This window comes from Neophocaena asiaeorientalis, unplaced genomic scaffold (genome assembly GCF_003031525.2).
Source record: "Neophocaena asiaeorientalis asiaeorientalis breed wild unplaced genomic scaffold, Neophocaena_asiaeorientalis_V1.1 scaffold86, whole genome shotgun sequence".
NCBI classification, from domain to species: Eukaryota; Metazoa; Chordata; class Mammalia; order Artiodactyla; family Phocoenidae; genus Neophocaena; species Neophocaena asiaeorientalis.
Genome location: NW_020175039.1, coordinates 352,464 through 375,441, shown reverse-complemented (window position 1 = coordinate 375,441; position 22,978 = coordinate 352,464). Strand labels below are relative to the sequence as shown.

The following is a 22,978-nucleotide window of genomic DNA, read 5'->3' as shown; positions in this document are numbered from 1 at the left end:
ATGCTGACATCAAAAATAGGGAGTTTCTACTTTTGGAAATTGTAAGTAATTCTCCAAAGTAATGAAGGATATTTGAACTAACTCCTGGGTTTAGAACACCTACTTTGAAGTCTCTCTGCTTCTCAAAGACCGCAATGATGGGTTTGTTGACATCAGCGATGAGCTCATATCTCTCAGACTTCCACAGGAACTCCACACACAGGTACAGCTGCTCCACCAGGATATTCTGCAATTCCGCAAGCGGAAATGAGATTTTACACAGTGAAGATTGTGGCTTATCCCTGAAACTTGCTTTCAAAACTGTTGAAGGGTCAATTTTTTTCATAGTGGGATTTCTGCATTCCCTATCTTTGCAATTGGCAGTTACATCCATCCTGGGAGGGATGGTGGTGTCTTCTTGCAGTCTTCTCTTTCCTTATTAGTGCCTCAAACTTGCTAATTTAAATCTGTAACAAGTATTCAGATCTGTCTGGTTTTTTTTTCCATTCCTACAGTCACTGGCTTAGATCAAACCCCCGTTTCTTCATTCCCAGATCCCTGGAGTAGCCTTCGAGCTAATGTTTTCCCTCGCCAATTGGTCCTATTGGTCCTATGTGTTACTCCCCAGTAATCTTTGTTTCTAAAACATAAACCTGACCATGAGCTTGCCACTGCCCTAAACCTTTGGAGGCACTCCAGTGGCTATGAACTGCTGTCCAAACTCTCTAGCATGACATTGAAGGAGCTCGAGAATCAGGCACCAACCTCCTTTTCAGTGCCACTCCCTTTCAGCACCTTGGCATTGACTTTACACTTTGGCTACACCAGACTGTACCACACCATTCTTAGAATACAATTCCCACACGTTTGCCTTTGAAGTTGCTGCTGCTCCTATAAGAACCTTATTTTCTTATTTGACACCTTCAAGTCCCATCAAATGTCAAGACAGTGCAAAAGTCTGCAGAGTTTTTATTTATGCCCCATTCATCTGCATTCCAATCACTTTCATGTAAAAAATTGTTCCCCTTTTAATTGCAGCTATATATGATGCCTAGATTTATAGTTACTGGGTCTTAGACTGGTTACTCCCCACCCTGAAGGAAGTTTGTCCTTCACAAGATTCTAAACTCTTTAAGAGCTGGGATTATGCCTTATTATCTTTGTCTCCCCAAATACATTTGCTTTACTTATCTTTGTCTCAATGCCTCCCATATACTAGTAGTTTAATAAATGTTCAACAGAATCAAATTATATACTCTGTAAAGCAAGTGGATAATATTGCTGGAATGTTTTCAGTGTCTTTTAAGAAAAGATTTTAAACATTATTTGAAATAGTTCATATAAATACATAATTGCATTTACTATTTATTTTCAATGTACATTAAATTAGTGTACAGCCATACGTAAAATTTCATTAAAATCTACCCCAGATTTTTTTCTGTATCCTCTTTTAAGTCTATGTAATATTATGAATAAAAAATTAGCTTATGAAATATTTTATTTACTTGAGGAGGAGAGCTCTATTTTCTTCACCGGAATTATTGCTAAGTCATTCCAGGTAGAGAGCTTCTTTTGAAAAATAACCGTGGTTTGCATACCAGAAGGTTTTCTGCAGAAATTAGTGTGATTTTCTGCTCAGGTCTATTTGTTAATACATTTTCTAATGCATTAAATAAAGTTGTGACCAGCCCAACAAATTTTCAGCATCCCTTACCACATTTACCAAAGGACTACAGATTCTATATTTTGTAGAAGAGCTGATCGTATATATTTGGCTCTGTCTTAGAGAAGTAAAATTTAGTTTAAATTTTCATTGAAAATTATGCTTTATCAATGGAATCTGATATCTATTAATCTTAGTTTAATTTTAGCCCGCATTTTATTTTGCCTAAGTCATGTTATAGAATAACTTTATTTGATTTCTGAATAAGATTTTCTCCCCCCTATTTAGCTTAATGTTACAATTCAATGCATCTTTTCACTCAATTACTGTACACTCAATCATTTTGGTCTAACCTCATTGTATGGTGTGTCTTGCATTCCTGAATCTTCTTTCATTGCCCCTTCTTCTTTAATATTTGGTGTAATGCTCAGAAAAGCTGGCCAGCCCATAGAGAACATGCCTTGAGAGAACAAAGCAAAATGTATCATTATTTGAGACGAATCCTGCTTGGATTAGACAGCGCCTTTCTTCATGATGTGACATGTGGTGGTTATAAAGCTCACACACTCAATGAGATGGTTAGATTATGACTGTTGATAAATACTCTCTTCTAGGCAACCAATCTTCCCCTTTTTATAATTTTTTTTTTTATCATTTTCAGGTGACCTGTTTTCTATAACGAGCTGGCATGGGATTATGGACAGAGCACAGGCTTGCAGATTGATATAGCTCCAATGTTCTGGTTTAATTAACCTCTTGGAGTCTGCATCCCTCATTTGTTAAACCACAGACATTGCTATCTATCTCAAAGGACGTTGAAAGGATTCGGAGTATTGGTATTTGAGAAGACACCTGGTATCATCAGTGCATTGTAAAGACAATACTCGATACTTACTAACTTTCACTCTTTTGCCTTATCTAGAAAACTTCTCAAATTTTCTTAGCCTCTTGGCCACCAAGCTTAAAAAAGATCTGGCTCTGCGGATACATATGAAAACAGTTGATAATGGGTAATGTGCTAAACAAGGGATCAGATCAGAACGTTGGGGAGTATCAGAGGTTAAGAGCACAGTCTGGAGTGATAGACCAGCCCTCGAACTTCAGCCCCATCACAAGCTAACAAGGGAGTCTGCGGCAGGTTGCTTAACTTCTTTAGGTTTTCTCACCTGTAAACATGAGGTGATAACAGCACCTAACTCAGACTCCTTATTGGCAACTAATGGAGATATGGCCACTACAGAGCTTGGTGCAGTGGCTGCCCTGGAGCAAGTGCTTTTTTAAGTTATAATTAATACTTTTATAGATATTTCCATTTTTAATAATCAGATCATTGGCTATGTAACTAACTTATCACCCCAGACATGCTAGAAATGACGATAATAAAGATTGCAATTGAATCCCTGCATTAAAAATTCTACTTTCCTACTTCTTATTAATATTTTTCTTTGGTAATTAAACACATTAACTATATGAGCATTGAGTGCAGCAGGAAAAGTCGTGACATACTTCTGTGGGATGATGATGAATGTTAGTACAACTGAGGAAGCCATGTTTTCTGGAGTCACCTCAATTCACCTATACCGTCATCCCTCAGTATCCGCAAGGGATTGATTCCAGGACCTCCACAGATATCAGATATCAAATTCTACAAATGCTCAAGTTCTTTATATAAAATGGCATGGTACAATTGGTCCTCCATATCTATGGGTTCTCACTGATGGAGCGGCTGGTTGAATCTGCAGATCTGGAACCCCCGGATACGGAGGTTCGACTGCAGTCTTATCGTGTACATCGTAGTGAAGGAACAGTTTACTTCTTTGACTTAGAAACATCATAACCTACAAGTACATTGAGGACTTCAAATATATGCCAATGAGCTTCAGATATGTGCCAATGAGTACAAATATCTGCTAATGCATCATAAATAATCACCTTCCTTAATTCAAAGTTTACAAAACAAATACAGTTGACCCTTAAACAACATGGTTTGAACTACATGAGTCCACTCACACGCAGATCTTTTTCAATAAGTATGCATGCAGCACTGCACAGTCTGTGTTTGGTCGAATCCGTGGATGTGGATATGGAGGGCCGACTGTAAAGTTACGTGTGGGTTTTTCAACTGGCAGGGTCACCGCCCCTAACCGCCTCGTTGTCCAAGGCTCAACTGTATATATGTTTCTCAATGGGTATGTTATTCCAGTATCACCACTGGTCTAAACGTATCTAGATTTTTTTGAATATTAAAGATTCACACGACATTTTGGGCTATACGTTTCCACAACTTCTCAAACTGACACCTAGCTTTATCTGGTTTCTCCAATTTTGTTTCAGTTAGAATATAAAATAGTTTTTATAAAACTGTATGGGATCTGATTATGAAAAAAATTAGATGGGGAGGAAGGGCATGTTAAATACAACAATGATGGTTTTCATGACTTGACTGTAAAACAAGGCTAAGTAGGAAGCGTGAAACTGAGCCAGAAGATCCCTGACTTTGACGGTGGACATGAGTCATAAAGCCAGGTCTGGTCCCTTCTCCAGGGCCCTCTAACAAGTGAGCTCACTGTCTCAGAATTCAGTCTGGTCATTTGGTTCAAATATCTTATTTGCAAAATCCACTGCAACTCTTTAGGAAATAAATACATATTTAAAAGAATAAGGGACCAATTATGTTTCCAAAATATTGTAAACGAAGTCCTTTTCCCCTTTGTTTAGGTATTTTTTTTTTTTTTTTTTTTACCGGGGCACGAACCCGTGTCCCCTGCATCGGCAGGCGGACTCTCAACCACTGCGCCACCAGGGAAGCCCTGTTTAGGTATTTTAAGCTTAACATCTAAAGATCTGTTTCTGTTGTTCATACAGTGAGTTTTCCACTGCATTTTGAAAGTTAAGATAGTGATGGGAAATAGACCGCGGTTCATAAACTCTGGGTTTGAACAAACTTTTGCAAGGTTATATTGACAAATTTTTTTAAGCAAAGAGTAATTCTTTAGTTATTGTTAGAAAATATCAAATGTTAAAGATGGAATATTTTTAATTGAAGGAAAACCATACTGTAAATTATTATATGTTATAAATTGTGAGAATAAGTGTATGCTTTACAAAAAGAAAATGGAGCCTGTTGATTATAAGTGTAGTCCTGTATATACACTATATTTATATGTCTCTCTTTCTGCACCCCTTATTTTGAATAAACAGTTGTATTATATTTCAACAGCTGAATAGATTTCTCTTGCAATTTTAAATAATTCATCCATTTCAGAATAAAATCCCGGAGACAGACTACTATGCAAATTGGTAGTAAAACATGGCCATAATATTGGATAAGATGCGGTTCTGTTTGCTGAGAACTCTTTAGGTCTCTGAACTTCATAAAAGTTCGGATGGATGCAATTTCTGAATGGTAGAAACTTTGGGTTTTTACGGAGTAAGTTATGTAGATCTGAGACAGTTTTTGCTTCTAGGAATACATTTAAGAGGTTTGCTGGAACAAAACTGAAGCAGTGACTTGGTTTTCTCGGCACCATTCCCTGGGAATAAAGGAGCCCAGTTAGATCACTCACTTCCTCCACTGGGAGTTGTTAGTAATAGGTTGCTATCACGGGGGTGGATATCCTCCGGGAGCAAGGATGGTGTGCAAATCTTTTCCATTTTCCAGTAACCTATGGCAGTGCAAGATGAGGTTAGGACATTGTCACATGTTTATGTTAATTCAAGCTTATGTTAACCAATGAAGCTTTCTCATTTGGAACTAAGAAGTGGACGAGTTAGCCTGGTTGTACATAAAATAAACATGATAATGGCATGGAAGAGAGAGTTAAAACTTAAAAGTACAGCATAAATAGAAATATCTGTGAAAATTAACATTGCTTAATAAAACATCAAGATTAATAAAACTTAAAATTAATAAATAAATTTTAAGTTAGGTTTCAACATGTTGATTTCTGCACTTTCTTCCCTCACAAGGTTGTCTTACCCCTTCTTTTTAGGTATTCCGCGATGAGGGCAGCTATATGAATGTAACACATAGCAGCCTGTAAGAAAAAGGAAAACAGTTTCAGAGGAAGATTTTACCATTTATCTAATACTGTAGATTTTACTATCTATCTTATTAGGATTAATCCAAGGTGAGTCAGTATTCCAAGTCAGAATATGTAGAGAAATCCTTTTCATGGTAGAACCAGAAATAAGAATCAATTAGATTTCCAAAAAGTTCACCATCAAGAATAAAATGTCTATTTGGGAATTTTTTTGGTTTGTTTTTCTTGATGTAGTTCTCAGGTGGGTGAATGAGCTGGCCTGAATCCCATAGAATTATCTTCTTTCCTTAATATCTATGTCTCCCCTCTCTCTCTAAATAGCACCTGGATATAAACTGGAAGTAAAAATAAGCCATCTTCTTTTTTTTCTACTGCCAGTAAATGTCCCCCTTAGAATTTCTATTGCCTTTAAAATAGTAGCCGCACAAGGTGGCACTTGATAAAATAGTGTGACCTAATGTATCACGTGTGCTTTCCTCAGCCAGATTATTTGAGCGACATTTTTTTGTTCTGTAAAATCTCCTGCAAAGCCCTCGAACACTGCTGAACACAGAGTAGACCCTGACCCGTTGAAGAGTTCAAATGACTTCAACTTTGCCTTTTGAAGTTTTATGGAGAAACTCCTCCGTTTTCAGGGCGGTCCAAGGGAACTGGAGCTGCTCATTTTTGTCCTCACCAAACTGCTCCCAAGTGAGGCCTCTGGTCAGATCTACTTCCATCCCAGAGTCCTTCACATGTATTTAGAAGGACTTCAGTTTTCCTACGCAAATTCATCTCTTCCCAAAGAGGGCACAATCCTGGGAATACAGTAAAGCAGAACTTCCCCACTTGGTGTCCGGAAGCCACATAAATCCTCCCAGTGTTTAAACAGACATTAAAAAATTACCTATTGTGATACACCATATTAACAAATTGATGGAGAAACACCATATGATCATCTCAATAGATGCAGAAAAAGCTTTCAAAAAAATTCAACACCCATTTATGATAAAAACCCTCCAGAAAGTAGGCATAGAGGGAACTTACCTCAACATAATAAATGCCATATATGACAAACCCACAGTCAACATCGTCCTCAATGGTGAAAAACTGACAGCATTTCCACTAAGATCAGGAACAAGACAAGGTTGCCCACTCTTACTACTATTATTCAACATAGTTTTGGAAGTTTTAGCCACAGCAATCAGAGAAGAAAAAGAAATAAAAGGAATCCAAATCGGAAAAGAAGAAGTAAAGCTTTCACTGTTTGCAGATGACATGATACTATACATAGAGAATCCTAAACATGCTTCCGGAAAACTACTAGAGCTAATCAATGAATTTGGTAAAGTAGCAGGATACAAAATTAATGCACAGAAATCTCTTGCATTCCTATACACTAATGATGAAAAATCTGAAAGTGAAATTAAGAAAACACTCCCATTAACCACTGCAACCAAAAGAATAAAATATCTAGGAATAAACCTACCTAAGGAGACAAAAGACCTGTATGCAGAAAATTACAAGACACTGATGAAAGAAATTAAAGGTGATATAAATAGACAGAGAGATATACCATGTTCTTGGATTGGAAGAATCAACATTGTGAAAATGAGTATACAAACCCAAAGCAATCTACAGACTCAGTGCAATTCCTATCAAACTACCACTGGAATTTTTCACAGAACTAGAACAAAAATTTTCACGATTTGTATGGAAACACAAAAGACCCTGAATAGCCAAAGCAATCTTGAGAACGAAAAACGGAGCTGGAGGAATCAGGCTCCCAGACTTCAGACCATACTACAAAGCTATAGTCATCAAGAAAATATGGTACAGGCACAAAAACAGAAATATAGATCAATGGAACAGGATACAAAGCCCAGAGATAAATCCACACACATATGGTTACCTTATCTTTGATAAAGGAGGCAACAATATACAATGGAGAAAAGACAGCCTCTTCAATAAGTGGTGCTGGGAAAACTGGACAGCTACATGTAAAAGAATGAAATTAGAACACTCCCTAACACCATACACAAAAATAAACTCAAAATGGATTCAAGACCTAAATGTAAGGCCAGACACTATCAAACTCTTAGAGGAAAACATAGGCAGAACACTCTATGACATAAATCACAGCAAGATCCTTTTTGACCCACTTACTAGAGAAATGGAAATAAAAACAAAAATAAACAAATGGGACCAAGGAAACTTAAAAACTTCTGCACAGCAAAGGAAACCATAAACAAGACAAAAAGACAAGCCTCAGAATGGGAGAAAATATTTGCAAATGAAGCAACTGACAGAGGATTAATCTCCAAAATTTATAAGCATCTCATGCAGCTCAATATCAAAAAAACAAACAACCTAATCCAAAATGGGCAGAAGACCTAAATAGACATTTCTCCAAAGAAGATATGCAGATTGCCAACAAACACATGAAAGGATGCTCAACATCATTAATCGTTAGAGAAATGCAAATCAAAATTACAATGAGATATCATCTCACATCGGTCAGAATGGCCACCATCAAAAAATCTACAAACAATAAATGTTGGAGAGGGTGTGGAGGAAAGGGAACCCTCTTGCAGTGTTGGTGGGAATGTAAATTGATACAGCCACTATGGAGAACAGTATGGAGATTCCTTAAAAAACTAAAAATAGAACTACCATACGACCCAGCAATCCCACTATTGGGCATATACCCTGAGAAAACTGTAATTCAAAAAGAGTCGTGTACCACAATGTTCATTGCAGCTCTATTTACAATAGCTAGGACATGGAAGCAACCTAAGTGTCCATCAACAGATGAATGGATAAAGAAGATATGGCACATATATACAATGGACTATTACTCGCCATAAAAAGAAATGAAATTGAGTTATTTGTAGTGAGGTGGAGGGACCTAGAGTCTGTCATACAGAGTGAAATAAGTCAGAAAGAGAAAAACAAACACCATATACTAACGCATATATATGGAATCTAAAAAACAAACAAAAAAATGGTCATGTAGAACCTAGGGGCAAGATGGGAATAAAGATGCAGACCTACTAGAGAATGGACTTGAGGATATGGGGAGGGGGAAGGGTAAGATGGGACAAAGTGAGAGAGTGGCATGGACATATCTACACTACCAAATGTAGAACAGATAGTAGGAAGCAGCCGCATAGCACAGGGAGATCAGCTCTGTGCTTTGTGACCACCTAGAGAGGTGGGATAGGGAGGGTGGGAGGGAGGGAGATGCAAGAGGGAAGAGATATGGGGATATATGTATATGTATAACTGATTCACTTTGTTATAAAGCAGAAACTAACACACCATTATAAAGTAATTATGCTCCCATAAAGATGTTAAAAAAGATAAAAAGTTACCTATTGATTTATAACCATCACACAGTGGCCTCTTCTCATATGGCTCTTAGGGGTGTTAACCTTTCCAACACTAGTTCAGGCTAGCTGCACAGGAGGACAGATTACCCCAACCTGAGTTGACTCACCTCAATGGTGAATTTCCCCATTCAACTCCAATTCCAGGGAAGAAGTTTTAACACACAGAACACCAACTTATATAACTCAATTTCCAGACACCCTTATAACCATCCTCCTTAGCCTCAGGCTTTTAGCATTTGGTCTCCATTACACATCCTACAACTACAGCTGGCCCCCAAGACACTGGCTTTTATTTGACATTATTTACATGGAGTTAGGCATCCTTGAATCCTACATGCAAATGTAATGCACATAACATATAATTAGGTCATATCAACTTTAGTGGGGAAATATGATAACTTTTTATACTCCTGCTGTAAATGATAACCCAATCATCCTGATCAAGAGGACACCTAATGAAGAATGACTGAGTCTTTGCTAATCACCTCAGATAAGTCTCCGTTTCTCGCATGAATTTTGGCCATGCTTTCCAGCCAGGTCCTCCGTAGCTCGGGGGTGCTTGCGTAGGAGTTTGCCAGGCTGTACTGGAGATCCACCAGCATCTCGGGATCCTTCTCATGCTCCTTCATCTGAGCCGTGGCCATTAAAACAGTCCTTATACGTTTAGTCAGATCTTTCACCTCTGCTGGGAAATTGCTGTTCTTTGGAAAACAGAGAGCCTGGGTCATTATCTGTTTAGAACTCACAAATTAACTCACTTCAAGTTATGTTTTTAGCTATGGCTTGGCATCAAAGTCTAGTGCATTCTAAATATTGTTCACAAATATGTATATTCTTTATGGACAAATTCTATGTATTGTGACTGTGGCTGTACACATTTGAAGATGAATTGTAGTCGATTCCATTTTGTCTCCTAGCCTATGTTCTTCTAGTAATAGCATCCCGACATCCTCTAGCATCCTCTCTGGCTCTAGTTCACATGATTTGAATGGGTCTACTTCATTCCCAGGCACCAGGGGTGACACATGATATGGGCCTGGCCAATCAATCATATTCTTTTATACTCCAGGTCACAGTGATTGGCTTAGGGATGGGCATATGAAACAAGGTTGGATCAAAGAGACTCAGTCCTGGGACTTTAATTAGCACTATAGAACAAGGTGCTTTTCCCACCCATAGAATACTACCACTGTCCTCAGAATTTCTGAGAGAGTAAGCTCATGGGGAGAGCCTACCTGTAAACGAAGTAAAGGAAGAAGAAAACTGAACTGAGAGACAAAGAGAGAGGTAAAAATAGAGGCAGTAGTGGAAGGGGATCTGAAAACATTATTTTAATCCCTGGGTTCAGCCATGCCTGACACCAGGCTCTATCCCTGAACTTTTCAATATTATAACTGAAGGACAAGTCTCCAGAAAGGTTTTTTTTTTTTTTAATTATTTATTTTATTTATTTATTCTTGGCTGCGTTGGGTCTTCGTTGCTGTGTGCGGGCTTTCTCTGGTTGCAGTGAGCGGGGGCTGCTCTTCGTTGCGGTGCACGGACTTCTCATTGCATGGCTTCTCTTGTTGCAGAGCATGGGCTCTAGATGCATGGGCTTCCGTAGTTGTGGCTCATGGGCTCTAGAGTGGATGCTCAGTAGTTGTGGTGCACGGGCTTAGCTGCTCCGCGGCATGTGGGATCTTCCTGGACCAGGGCTCAAACCCGTGTCCCCTGCACTGGCAGGCGGATTCCCAACCACTGTGCCACCAGGGAAGCCCCTCCAGAAAGTTTTAAAAGAGATAAAATGAATTTGACCAAGAATGGGATTATGAGAGAAACACTGTATTTCTTGGTATCTGATATTTGTGGTTAGTTTTCTTGTTAAGTATCATTCAACCCCATATCTTGGAAATTCCACTTAACTGAGTATGTGCTGAAAGTGTAAGAGCTGATTATCCATTCAAGCAAGCGGACTCAATATACGTACTCAAAGGGTAAATAAACAAAATACAGAATTTGTATTTTTTATGATTTTGGTATCTCGCGAAAAGAATCCAGTTTAGTTTATTCCCAATTCTTTAAAAAAGTCTACAAAGCTTTTCTTACTTTCATTTGCTTGTCTCCATTAGCAAAATTATTGGTAATTGCAAGGGAATGTTGAAACCGAGAGCCTCCAATCCCAGCATCAGCTATTAACTGGCTTACGGCCTTGATAAGCTGAAAGAGAAAAGGAAAACGGAACCTCAAAAGCAAGTAACTCCGAAATACTAGTTGTAAAGAAATCCATTGAGTTGGATGAATGTATCATTAATTTCTCCCTGTAGGCCCAATGAATGTGCTCAGAATCTGGTGGGATTTGGCATCCTAGAAACAATCATGGTCCCTGAGTTGTGTATTCTATGATTCTATTCCCTGGCAGAAGAAAGGAAAAGTACAGGTGGAGTTATGGGTTTTGCTGATTTCTGCCCAGCTGCACTCTTTCTATGAGTCGGAACTCAGTGTGATGGGCATCTTTAAGGAGGAATCTGATGGAAGAGTTGGGAACTGGTTGCCCTGGAAACAGCAGACTTTTATCAATGCTGAAACAAATGAGTGGTTTTAACAACAGCATTAATGGAAACCGGCAGTACTTACTTGTAAGTGGGACCGGACAATTGACTTTTGCTTGTTAAATTCAAAATTCTTCCTCATAAAAAAGTATAGAAGTGCTGACGCTTCCGTCTGAGTTGACCGTGACCTGTGGTTGCAGCATTTTAGGACTTCATAGCAGAATGATCCACACAGGTCGGCAGGCCCTTGGAAGAACGCTGAAGGAAACTGCGGAAACAGAAGTGCTGGTGAAGTGAGCAGATTCCTTCATTTTGCTCTGTTCATTCTCAAATTTTAAAATCCCTTAGAATAAAATCTTTCTTTCTTTTTTTCTTAACCTAGACTTTTTCTCCCATTTGCAGGTGGAAGAGGATATAATCTTATTTACTGAAGTCTATGTTAGTATTTTTTTTTTCCTAGAAATAATCATTCTCCACGTTGTAAGTATCCCTTGCATCAGTAACGGATGACTACCCAAAGCAATGGAATGAGAGCTCTGAAAAAGTTTCTATTCACCCAACACTGTAAAACCACCAGGGTCCTCAAAGGTGGACTCTCCTGTATCTAATGCAGAACCTTTGACTTGGCAGGAACGGACATCACAGTTGATGGTGTATATTTTACCTAACTCTCTGCCACAAACACTGAGAACCCAAAGAATTGATGGCCAGGTGCTAATTTTACTCCCTTTTGATATCCAGCAGATAGGCTGCCAAGGTTGTGAACTTATTTTGAGACCATGAATCAAATAGTTTAATAAAACCAAATAAATCGTCTAATAAAACCAAATAAATCAAATAGAAGAAAACAAACTTTCTTCCCTCGATACTGAGAGATGTAAGGATTGACATGTGTGTATTGTCAGCAATAAACACTTCACTGAGCTTTTCTTGGAACCTGGAGGACCCTTACCTTGCATACAAATAGCCTCAAAGAGGCAAATACGTGCTTCAGTGCTGTGGCTGATTGGTTGACTTGAAAAAAGAGCATGTAGGTATCAAAGACCCTTTTCATCATTGAATTTTGACATTCAGATTGTTGGAGTTGTCTCTGGAAGTTTAACACAGCAGTTATTTAGGATGAGTGAAAGGACACCTGTATTCTTTCAAAAAATATCTACTCTGGTCCTACTATGCGATAGGCACAATTCTGGGTGTGGAAATAAAGTGCTGAATAAGCTCTATGTTCCTAATGAAACTTACATATAGCAGTGATTGATAATATATAGAATAATATATGATGGAAAGTAATTGCTTTGGGGGATAAGATTACTTTATATAGGGTGGTTAAGACCTCCCTAATGGATGAATTGACATGTGAGCTGAAAACGTCAGCCATGGGCAGATCTGGGAGGATTGTCCAAGGAAGGAAAAACACTTGGTACCAGGGACTTGAGATGGAATGGAGCTTATGAGTTCAAGCAGAGAAAAAAGAGAAAAAAGAAAAAAAGAGAAAAAAGAGCAGAGTAGCCAAAGCGTGGTTAGTGGGGCAGGGTCGGGAGAGAGGTAGCAGATGTGGTCACAGACAGGCAGGTCCTCAAAGGCACTGATAGTGCCTGTAAGATGTATGAGATTTGATTGACATTTCCATCGAGCAATAAAGAATTAAAATGTGGATTTTGTTTTTTCGACTGCCATGCTGACATTTTACTTGAAAATAAGACTTCCTTGCTATAATCATTCTGTTTGGTACAGACTATTCAACCGACCCAACTTTCTCTAATTTAACCCTTAACATTTGAAAGCTCATTAGGTTGAGCTAATGCTTTTAATAACTTCATTGAGGTGTAACTGACATAATTTCTATAGTTCATATTTTATAAAAGTTTATATTTTATATTCTATTGTATGGATATGTTTCAATACTACTATTTTAAAAAATCCATGCACCTGTTGATGTACTTTTGGGTTGTTTCCAGTGTTTAATTATTAAAAAAACAAAGCTATGAATATTGATGTACAAAGCTTTGTGTGAACAAATGCTTTTCTTTTTCCTGGGTAAATTCCTAGTATTGGAATGGCTGGTCACATGAGAGATTATGTTGAACCTTCATTCCAGCATATGTTTTTTCAAGGTGTTTGTATCATTTTGTATTCCCACCATCAGTGAATGAGAGTTCCAGTTTCTCCATACACTTGCCAAAACTTGGTATGGTCAGTCTTTTTAAACTGCAGCCATTCTAATGGTAGGTGGTGGAATCACTTCACCAAAGATATAGAGATGGTAAGTAAGCACACAAAAAGATGCTCAACATTATCACTCTGTTTTCTCTAGCTGTTGTATCTGTTTCTCTGTTGTATCTAGCTGTGCTTTGTCTCTCCCTTTGATACTGAAAAAGTAGAGTTACATTCTCTCTCAGCCCAACTTGCATGACAGTAAAGCAAGAGAAACAAGGAAGAAAGATTGTCTGTTACTGGACAATACGGAAATATGTCTGTGTGTATATCAATTGAGCATTTGCCAACTTCTGAGAAATTCTGAATCTCTTCTTCAACATGCTTTCCACTCACACTTAGGTTGATTTATGTAAGGTTAATACATTTCATTAAATGTCATAAAAACCTTAAAAACATATTCTTGACTTCGCATGACTTTTCCAACTTTCGTTTTACCATATTACAGAAGAAGTTACAGTCACACTCACGTGGTGGACCTGAGTGAAGAGGGCTAGCAGGTCTAGAATAGTCAGGCAAACCTCTGTAGCAATATTGGCCTCTGTGTCCACGTGGTGCACGATGTCTATTTCATTGGAGTTGCCTACAAAATAAAGTAGAAAATGCATAAATGTCTGAGACAAATCTTTGTACCCTATAAAGAACTTTTTTCTGTTACAACATAGTCAATGTTTACTGGTGTTTTGATGAGTAATTTTATTAAATCAAAGTGCTTTCATTTGTTCAATCTCTTTATCAGCTGAAGCAAAAACAGAGACAGAGTTTTTAGTGGGTGCTATAGACTGAATGTTTGTGTCCCCACAAATTCATATGTCAAAGCCCTTATCCACAATATGGCGGAGTCTTTGAGAGGTAATTAGGTTATGAGAATGGAGCCCTCATGAATGGGATTAGTGCCCTTATAAAAAGAGACACCAGAGAGATCATCTCTCTCTCTCTCTGTCACGTGAGGACACAGCAAGAAGTTGGCCATCTGCAAACGTGGTTCTTAGCAGACATCAAATCTGCTGGTGTCTTGATCTTGGATCTCTCGTCCTCTAAAACTATGAGGAATAAATGTTTGTTGTTCAAGCTACATAGTCTGTGGTATTGTGTTGTAGCGGCTCGAACTGATTCAGACTGTGTGGGTGCCCTTTTAATTCGTCAGCTATAGAGTTTCCAAAGGACCAGAGTAGTCTGTTCTCCATTATTTCTCACTACTTTTCCATTGATTCAGCTATTGGTAGAGTCATATTTCCTCCATCATCAGTCTGGGTCAAGTTTTATGGTCCCAGATTAATAGACCAAATGTAGAGTCTAGTGGATGATCTGCATTAATGGCCTCGTCAGGAGGGATTAAATGTGTTTATAGGTTAAGGCAAATACCTTCAAACAGCTAACTGTGGTCACCTGTCCATAATCAAGAACACTTACATGATACAAAAACACCGGATCCCTTTTTCTCCTCATTCACACCTGGAATGTGTGCAACACTGGATTCGAGATGGCACCACTTGCTGCTTCTAGGACATGGACAACTTTCTCCTCTTCCCAAAGAGTGGACAATAATCCGGTTGAGAGAGGCCACCCTAACCCCTCACAATGCCAAGTCACCTGGTTCCAGAGGAGCTACAGTGAGCATACTATATTGAGAGTTTTACTTTTCCCCTTTCTCCTCATAAGGACACTACTTTTGTTTAGATGCTTCCAGCTGATTCTCTCCTCCCAGAAATGTTCCTCAGGCTACAGCAAGCCTGAAAACCAGTGGTCTCAGGGGCACAGCAACATTCCTTACATTTCTGAAACATAATGCATTTTATGTCCTGCACACATCTAGAGAAAAATGATAACCATCTTGTTGCTATTATTTCTGGTATACTTACTGGTCATGGTATTGTCTAACATCTGTAGGAGTTTAGGGTTAGAAAGTGCATTTTTGCCTCGAATTATCGGTAAAGTTTGTGATCTGTGCTGTTTCTGTCCTTCATGACTGGAAGTGGTGTGCATCCTGAAAATGAAATGACAAAAATGCTTAAAGTCATAGGGATATGATAACCAAATTTTCATTCAAATTCTCTTGATTGAGTCAAATGTTAAAAAAATTTCTGAATAGAGACTTTTTATTAAAAATATTAATTATAGGTAACATGATGAGAGGAACTTTTAAAAGTACGTTTGGACAAATTTTATTTAAGCCAAAAAAGGGTTCAGAATGATAACAGATACTAAAGGATAACAGACAAATAATAGATGCTGAATTAAATTCTGCACAAACATATTCATTATTATTTAATGAAATCATGGGATTCCATGCATGTTCAGGTGGTCATTGGTTGATCAGAAAGGCATAGTGGTAGACATTAAAAAAGTACAATATTATATAGCTCAATTGTATCAATTATTTTTAGGAGGTAAAATGTAAAAAAGTAAAATCTAGTCTAAAACAACCCTTTGTCTCCTACTTCTTTGCATTTGGAAATTCTTACAGGATTTGTCTTTGCATTGGTGTCAGGCCCACAGCAGGGCTGACATATGATCCTTGTGGGGGAGAGAGCTGAGGTCGCTTCTGGGCTGCTGCTTTCCCAGAGCAGCGACAATGGCCAGGGCTCTTATTCAATACCCCTTGGCACTTCTAACTGGGGGAATGAGGAAGTAGGAATATTTCCTGTTCCCGACTTTCATTTAAGCTATCTGATGGCCAAGGTCATAGAAAATTTCTTTGAGGAAAGCAGGCAATAGGAGATACTGAAGAGTCAAGACTGAAAAAGAAACAACTTTTTCTCTTTGTCTTACTTCTCAAGGCTTATTCGATTCTGGCTAAATCAAATGCTCTGGATGGATTGGGACCCTAGAGATCTAACTTTGGCTTTCAGTAGGCAGGAGAGTCTGGGTCATTTCTGTAGCTACAAGGAATAATGGGTTTGGGGCTGTATGGTTTGGGGCTGTATGGCTTGGACCTTTGGGACTGGATTATTTCCAGGTTTTGAGTCTCCTTCAGTCTGTAACTCCTGGAGGAAAAGCCATGGCTTCTGGGAGGGGAGTTGTGGGAATGACCAGGACCTGTCCAGATGGTTTAGGGAGGGGCCTAAAGTCTAACCCACCGGACGTCTCCAAAACTGCAGTGACCTCAGGTGGGCTACGACTGTCATTAAAGTAATTGTTTATAGTCCTTTACTCAACTGCCATTTATTTTCTCATAAGGGGGCCATTTCAAGGGGGTCCCCATGGATAAACAGGCAAAATTTATTTTATCGTTTATTAGCTATATACTACATTCATATTTCTTTCTAAAGCTCTTTCTAAAATATAGCCATTTTCATATTATACATTATTATGATACTCCTGGGGAGAATAAATCAAACTGGAGAAAATTTTAGCAAAGAATTCTGATTTACTAGACCCAGAGGAGCTTTAAGGCAGGATTTTAGGGCAAATGTTTCCTGTAGGGTAGGTTAATGAAGGGTGACCCTAGGCTTTATATACTATTCTAATGACTAAAAAATCTAAAATGAGCTTATGGGGCCAGCTATGCTTCCTATTGCCTTTGACCCTTTAAAAAACACATTAAGCTCTAAGAATACTGATAAATTATTACACTTACTAAGAGGAAAGGCGAGATATGACCTCACATTTTACTTTGTCACTAGATTAGCAAACATTATAATAGGCATTTATTGGAATTATGTCTTTTCAGGTTCAATTAAATTAAGATACTCATTGACCCTATACAAGGCATTGTACGCTAGGTGCACATAAATAAGGCAAATCCTTGCTTCTAGGTTTTCACAAGCTAGTGGGGCAGACAGGGATGTACCGACAAAGTTTCTTCAGAGAAACATACAGAGTTACTTGAGATCTGTTTTTGGTTTGAGATATATATATACACAGACACACACACACACACACATGCACATGTGTGTGTGCATCCACAGCCCATACATATACACGTATGTACACACACACGTGTGTGCACCCACAGCCCATATATATACACGTATGTACACACGCACATGTGTGTGCGTATGTGTGTATCCACAGCCTCTCTCTCTCTCTCTATGTATATATATATATATATACACGTATGTACACACACACACACACACACACTCACAGTATAATTTTAAATATCAAGCAAATGTGACAGTACCATTGCGGCAAGAGGCCGGAAGTCTGGCAGGATGGATTAGATCCTTTGAGAGTTCCATTGTTTTGGGTGGACTGCACGAATTTAAACGCAGCAGCAATTTTTCTGCAAGGAAAACTGAAGTTTTAATATGAGCTCAGTGTTTGTAATTGATATATGAATTAAAAAAAGGCAACTGACAAAGCGATTACTGAACAATGAAATACTCCACATGCTATGAAAAATAAAATCACATTTTCCTCTGGAAATGGGAAATTGCGGGTTTAGGGAAGATGCCAGGGGCACTGCTGTCACTCATGAGAAAAGGATGACAGCACAGTTTTCTAGATTAATTGCTTTTTTTAGTTTATTGGAAGTATTTTCTTAAATAGGTATCTTTCAAGTTATATTCATATAAAGATGGATAAATTAGTTGAGAAGTTACATGAAACGTGGTTTCCTTTCAGAAATGTGTTTTGTGCTTTTTCCCTGGACAGCTTTAACTGTTCCTAGATCTACTACGGCTATAGGGTAATCATCAAACTTCTATGACTAATGTGAGGTCAACCTTAAAATCCTTATTTGCATTTTAAGATTTCTAACATAAATCTCTAAGTCTAACCTGATCCATTAATAATGTCATAAGTTTTTTCAAAATATCAGACTAACCTTTTGGAATTTAAAATTATTACCTTATTATGTTACGTTTTCCTAGGTATCTGAAATTTTGAAGACAAACACTAGAAAGGAAAAAAATGTCACATTCTAATTATTCACGCCTTTTTATTTATACAAAGTGTTCATCCAAGTATATTAAAAGAAAAATATTGTTTTCTTTAAATAGTTTATGCATTATTACTGATAGATCATTCACCATATGGTACCTAGAATGAAAAATGGTATACTAAAGTATTTTGAAGGTTCTAGAAAAAAGCGTTATGTAATCAACTCTAAAACTTACTCCAAGATGCTGAAGAAGTCGGACACCTCTGGACTGGGCGCTCTTTGCCAGTAGGCAATCAGAGTCTCTGAAAGGAAACACCGAGTAGCATGAGACTCTTTGAAATTCAAAGTTTTTCTCTTTTTTTTAAATTTAAAGAACTCTCTTTACCCTCTGAAATTGTTTTCATAATGTGAAGAAAGCACATAAGAAGACTCCTGGTTTCTGCTTGATCTAACTTGTCAAACCGAAGAGTTGAGCCTATCAAAGACAAGGGTCTTGGGATCTAGGAATGAAGAACCAATTAGGATTGAGTAAGAATAGGAGATTGCTGACTGGTAATATGCTCGGTAAGTTTGGGAGGGAAGCTGCACCTTTTCACAGTTGTCAGTCTTCTCACTGCTCTTCTCACTGGTACTTGGGTTGGAGTCAAGACTTGCTAACGAAGCTCTGGAATCAGCATGGTTTACTGTAGAAATAGCTATTGATGAAAATGCTGTAAACACAAGCCACAGCACACAGACGGTAATGAGATGCGTGGGCACACAACACAAAAAGCTAAAATGATGAACCAAAAAGATGCCGATCATTCAGGTGGTAGCAGTATTGTGAAAAGCTGACATAATAGAGTCTGGGATTGGCATGAAAGATATGCAACTTTAAAAATATTAATATAACAGCCATGCCAGCATTAAGGATTTAGGAAAACGTAGACCATTTTAACTGGAAATAAATCTTTTTCCTTTGATGTCTTAAAAAGCTTTTTAAAGAAAGTTTCTGTTTTAAAATGCATAATAAAAGTTCCTAATGATGCTTTGGGGGAAGAAGCTTTCAATTTTTGACAGTTTATAAGAAATTAAGATGACATTTCCAAAATAGTTCTTAAAAATAATCTTTGAAGTTGAAGGGCTATTATACTTTAAAAGGCCGTATGCAATGAAAACTTCAAGATTGTCTCCAGAATGAAACAATTTGATAACATCGGAGAAGACTGCTCCTCGATCCAAGTAAAAATGAACACTAAGTAGAAGAGGAAGTTGCTGGACGGCATGCAAAGAAATATGTAACAAGACTCTTCCGCTACATAAATGCAGTATACTTTGTCACATAGGTTAGGTGTAATGAATTATGGAGTGGGTAAAAAGCACAGTGATATACAACGTAAACATGGATGAGAGTTAAACACAACTGTCTGGAAGGTTTGAAGTACCTGCTATGGAATTTAAAACATCTTTAGAAAACGACGTGTCCGCAGAGTTTGCATATTTCATAGCTGACTGGGCGTGGACTCCTCCATTGGTGCTGAGGTCATCTCTAGACCCCTGTATTCAAAGCGCAGAAGAAGTTAGTGGGAATCATCGTATTTCAGCATTGCAAACCCACATATGCCTTCTTCGTTACATTTTCCATTAGGTGATACGCGATTTGATCTTTTATATTTCAGCAAAATCTTCTGCCAAACTAGGCAATGAAAATTAATATAGTTAAACCATACTCTTAGTCACAGTTTAATTTCTTACGTGATTTAAAAAAATTTTTAACAATGTAGTAGAAACTATCTTTTAGATATAGACTAAATGGCTGGAATGGTTATTGATAAATTCACTGATTTGAAAAAATTTTAATTGAGGTATAGTTGATGTACAATATTATATAAGTTACAGGTGTACAATATAGGGATTCACAATTTGTAAAGGTTATACTCTATTTACAGTTATTATAAAATATTGGCTATATTCACTATGTTGTATAATATATTCTTATAGTTTATTTTACACATAATAGTTTGTACCTCTTAATCCCCTACCCCTCACCCCCCTTCCCTCTCCCCACTGGTAGTCACTAGTTTGTTCTATATATATGTGAGTCTGCTTCTTTTTTTTGTCATATTCACTAGTTTGTTGTATTTTTTAGATTCTACCTATAAGCAATATCATAAATTCATATATATCATTATCATCATGGATTATTTTATGTATATTACTATTATTTAAAACTAGATTTTAGGTACTTATTATAGGCCAGTATCTACGATGAATGTTCTCTATTCCATAATTTAATCCTCCTAAGAACCTTGTGATACAGGTATTCTCTTCCATTTCATAAATGAGGAAACAGAGGCTTAAAGAAGTTGGATAACTTATCTAAGGTCACATAGATAGTAACTGATACTATTGGGATTTGAACAAGGTCTAAAAAAAAATACCAAAGACATAGCTCCTAACTTCTAGATGGTAACATCTTGCCTAGTACTGGATTCAGCAGTGCGTCAACTCATCTGGGAGTTGAACACAGTCAAAGGATCTCAAGAGGGTTGTTGTGAAGTCACTAGGCTGGCTCAGTGGGGGAGGGGTGACAAAACAGGCCACTCCTGGGCTGTGACTACAAATAAGGCACGTGGCTCTACTGACACCAGATGGGCTTAAACCTGATGCAGAAAGCTGGTGGGGAAAGGTGTACACTGAGGATGGGGCCATGAATGCAACAGAGGAACCTGGTACAAACTGGAGAGAACTGGAAGGTGATGCAGAGAACAGAGGACAATAAAAACAAAATGCTGAAAAGATGGACAAGTGGAAGGCGTCAGTGACCAATCTGGAACAAATGACACAATGTAAACGTCTCAAAACACCTAGCAAGAAGTGCTGTTTAATCCTTAGTTTGGTCACAGTTAGGGGAAAATAGTTATCTATGGCAAAAATATAAAAAAGGCAAATTCTTTATTAAGATAGACACTTGGAATATTCTGCAGACTTACCTGATTCGATGTATTGATGGTAAAAGGATACAGGTCCTTCAGGTAAATCCTTGGCATATTGTCCAGAAGCATGCCATAGAGGGGCATGTATAAACTTGCTATCTGGGCCTGCTTCTCCTAGGTGAAAAAGTAGTCAAAAGAAATGATTCACGTAAAAATCAATAGACTTGTAGGTTTGATATGCATTTAATGCAGTGAACCATTAAATGGTGTTTAGGGAAGGGAGAGAGGAAGACCACTTACTGGTTCTCTGTATCGATCATCAAATGAATGCTTAGCCATTAGATTTTTTAGGACAGCTAAAGCCAAGTGCCTGATATCTTGGTCTTCTTGCAGAGCAAAGCCAACTTCTCGGAGCAGAATTCCGATTAAGAAGTGTTTGCGGCAAAACTCATTTGTGACTGAATATTCAGGCATATCTTTGTGAGGAAGGTAAAGAGATCATGTTATTGAAAATCAACTGATCACTTGATAATCAAGAGAGATTTAGCAAACAACTATCAACCCCTCTCACTACTAGGAGGGATTCAGTAATACAGAGATGAAAAATGTGAAGAGGTGCATTCAGCAAGTATTCTGTTTATACTAATCCAAATAGTACTCGGTGTCAAATGTCAAATTCCATAGAAGTGGCATGTCTACAATAGTACCGGAGTTGAAAGGAGAAAAGCTTATATTCTGCCTGGAGGAATCAGGAGATGTGACCGGAGGGAATATGTTGAGATGGACCTTTGAGGTTGCTCAAGGTTGAAGATGCAAAGAGTCCGGGGGGCGGGGGGGGAGCAGTTGGAGGCAGTGGGTGGAGGAGAGGAGGTTGGGAGAAGGGAGAGGGTTTCAGTGGCACAGACTTCTGAAAGCACAGTTATGTGGGGAGCACAGGTATGGAGGAGACCAGTAAGCACAGCAGCCAAAAGAGGAGTGGGGAGAATTAAGACTGAAGAGATACACTGGGACTGGATGATGGACAAAATCAAGTACAAATTCCTAAGCTGGTGTCTAGGTCCCTGAACCATTGGCACGTAATTCTATAGGAAATGTTAAGTGACTGACAGCTTTGAGATCAGTGGCCCAATCGGACCTATGCTTTATTGAGCCATTAATATGATAGGCTATAAATGGGAATTAGACTGTAGGGAGATGTGGGGTGAGGGCTACCATCCAGGAGGCTGGAGGAACAGGGAAGTGGGGATGGTGAGAAGGCCTCTGGACCTGGGGTAGCAAGACCCAAGTAGTAGCAGTAAAATCACCAGGACACGTGAGCTGCAGGACGTAAAAGAGCAAAGAGAGAGGAAAACCAAAGGGGGCTGCACCCTTTTGAGTCTGAACTATAGAGAAAAGAGTGTTAAAATCTCAAGTAATAGTGCATTTATTGAGAATGGG

The 22,978-nt window shown here is 38.3% G+C and overlaps 1 protein-coding gene across 7 annotated transcripts in view; it reads right to left on the bottom strand.

The window, feature by feature from the left end:
• DOCK10 (dedicator of cytokinesis 10) overlaps positions 1–22,978 on the bottom strand; it is a 209,120-nt gene that overhangs the window by 17,968 nt on the left and 168,174 nt on the right. For 5 of the 7 annotated variants that reach the window (XM_024763121.1, XM_024763126.1, XM_024763127.1 and 2 more), the window contains exons 32-49: positions 21,842–22,017; positions 21,599–21,715; positions 20,051–20,162; positions 19,215–19,336; positions 19,012–19,126; positions 18,862–18,928; positions 18,593–18,640; positions 17,925–18,026; positions 15,661–15,785; positions 14,269–14,381; positions 12,537–12,674; positions 11,670–11,852; positions 11,142–11,252; positions 9,542–9,757; positions 5,622–5,679; positions 5,209–5,307; positions 1,996–2,102; positions 104–226 (exon numbers count right to left, since the gene is read on the bottom strand). In XM_024763121.1, the coding sequence (XP_024618889.1) occupies positions 104–226; positions 1,996–2,102; positions 5,209–5,307; positions 5,622–5,679; positions 9,542–9,757; positions 11,142–11,252; positions 11,670–11,852; positions 12,537–12,674; positions 14,269–14,381; positions 15,661–15,785; positions 17,925–18,026; positions 18,593–18,640; positions 18,862–18,928; positions 19,012–19,126; positions 19,215–19,336; positions 20,051–20,162; positions 21,599–21,715; positions 21,842–22,017 (2,132 nt within the window). The remainder of the gene's footprint in view (positions 1–103; positions 227–1,995; positions 2,103–5,208; positions 5,308–5,621; positions 5,680–9,541; positions 9,758–11,141; positions 11,253–11,669; positions 11,853–12,536; positions 12,675–14,268; positions 14,382–15,660; positions 15,786–17,924; positions 18,027–18,592; positions 18,641–18,861; positions 18,929–19,011; positions 19,127–19,214; positions 19,337–20,050; positions 20,163–21,598; positions 21,716–21,841; positions 22,018–22,978) is intronic. The other 2 variants (XM_024763124.1, XM_024763125.1) reach the window with 2 other exon arrangements.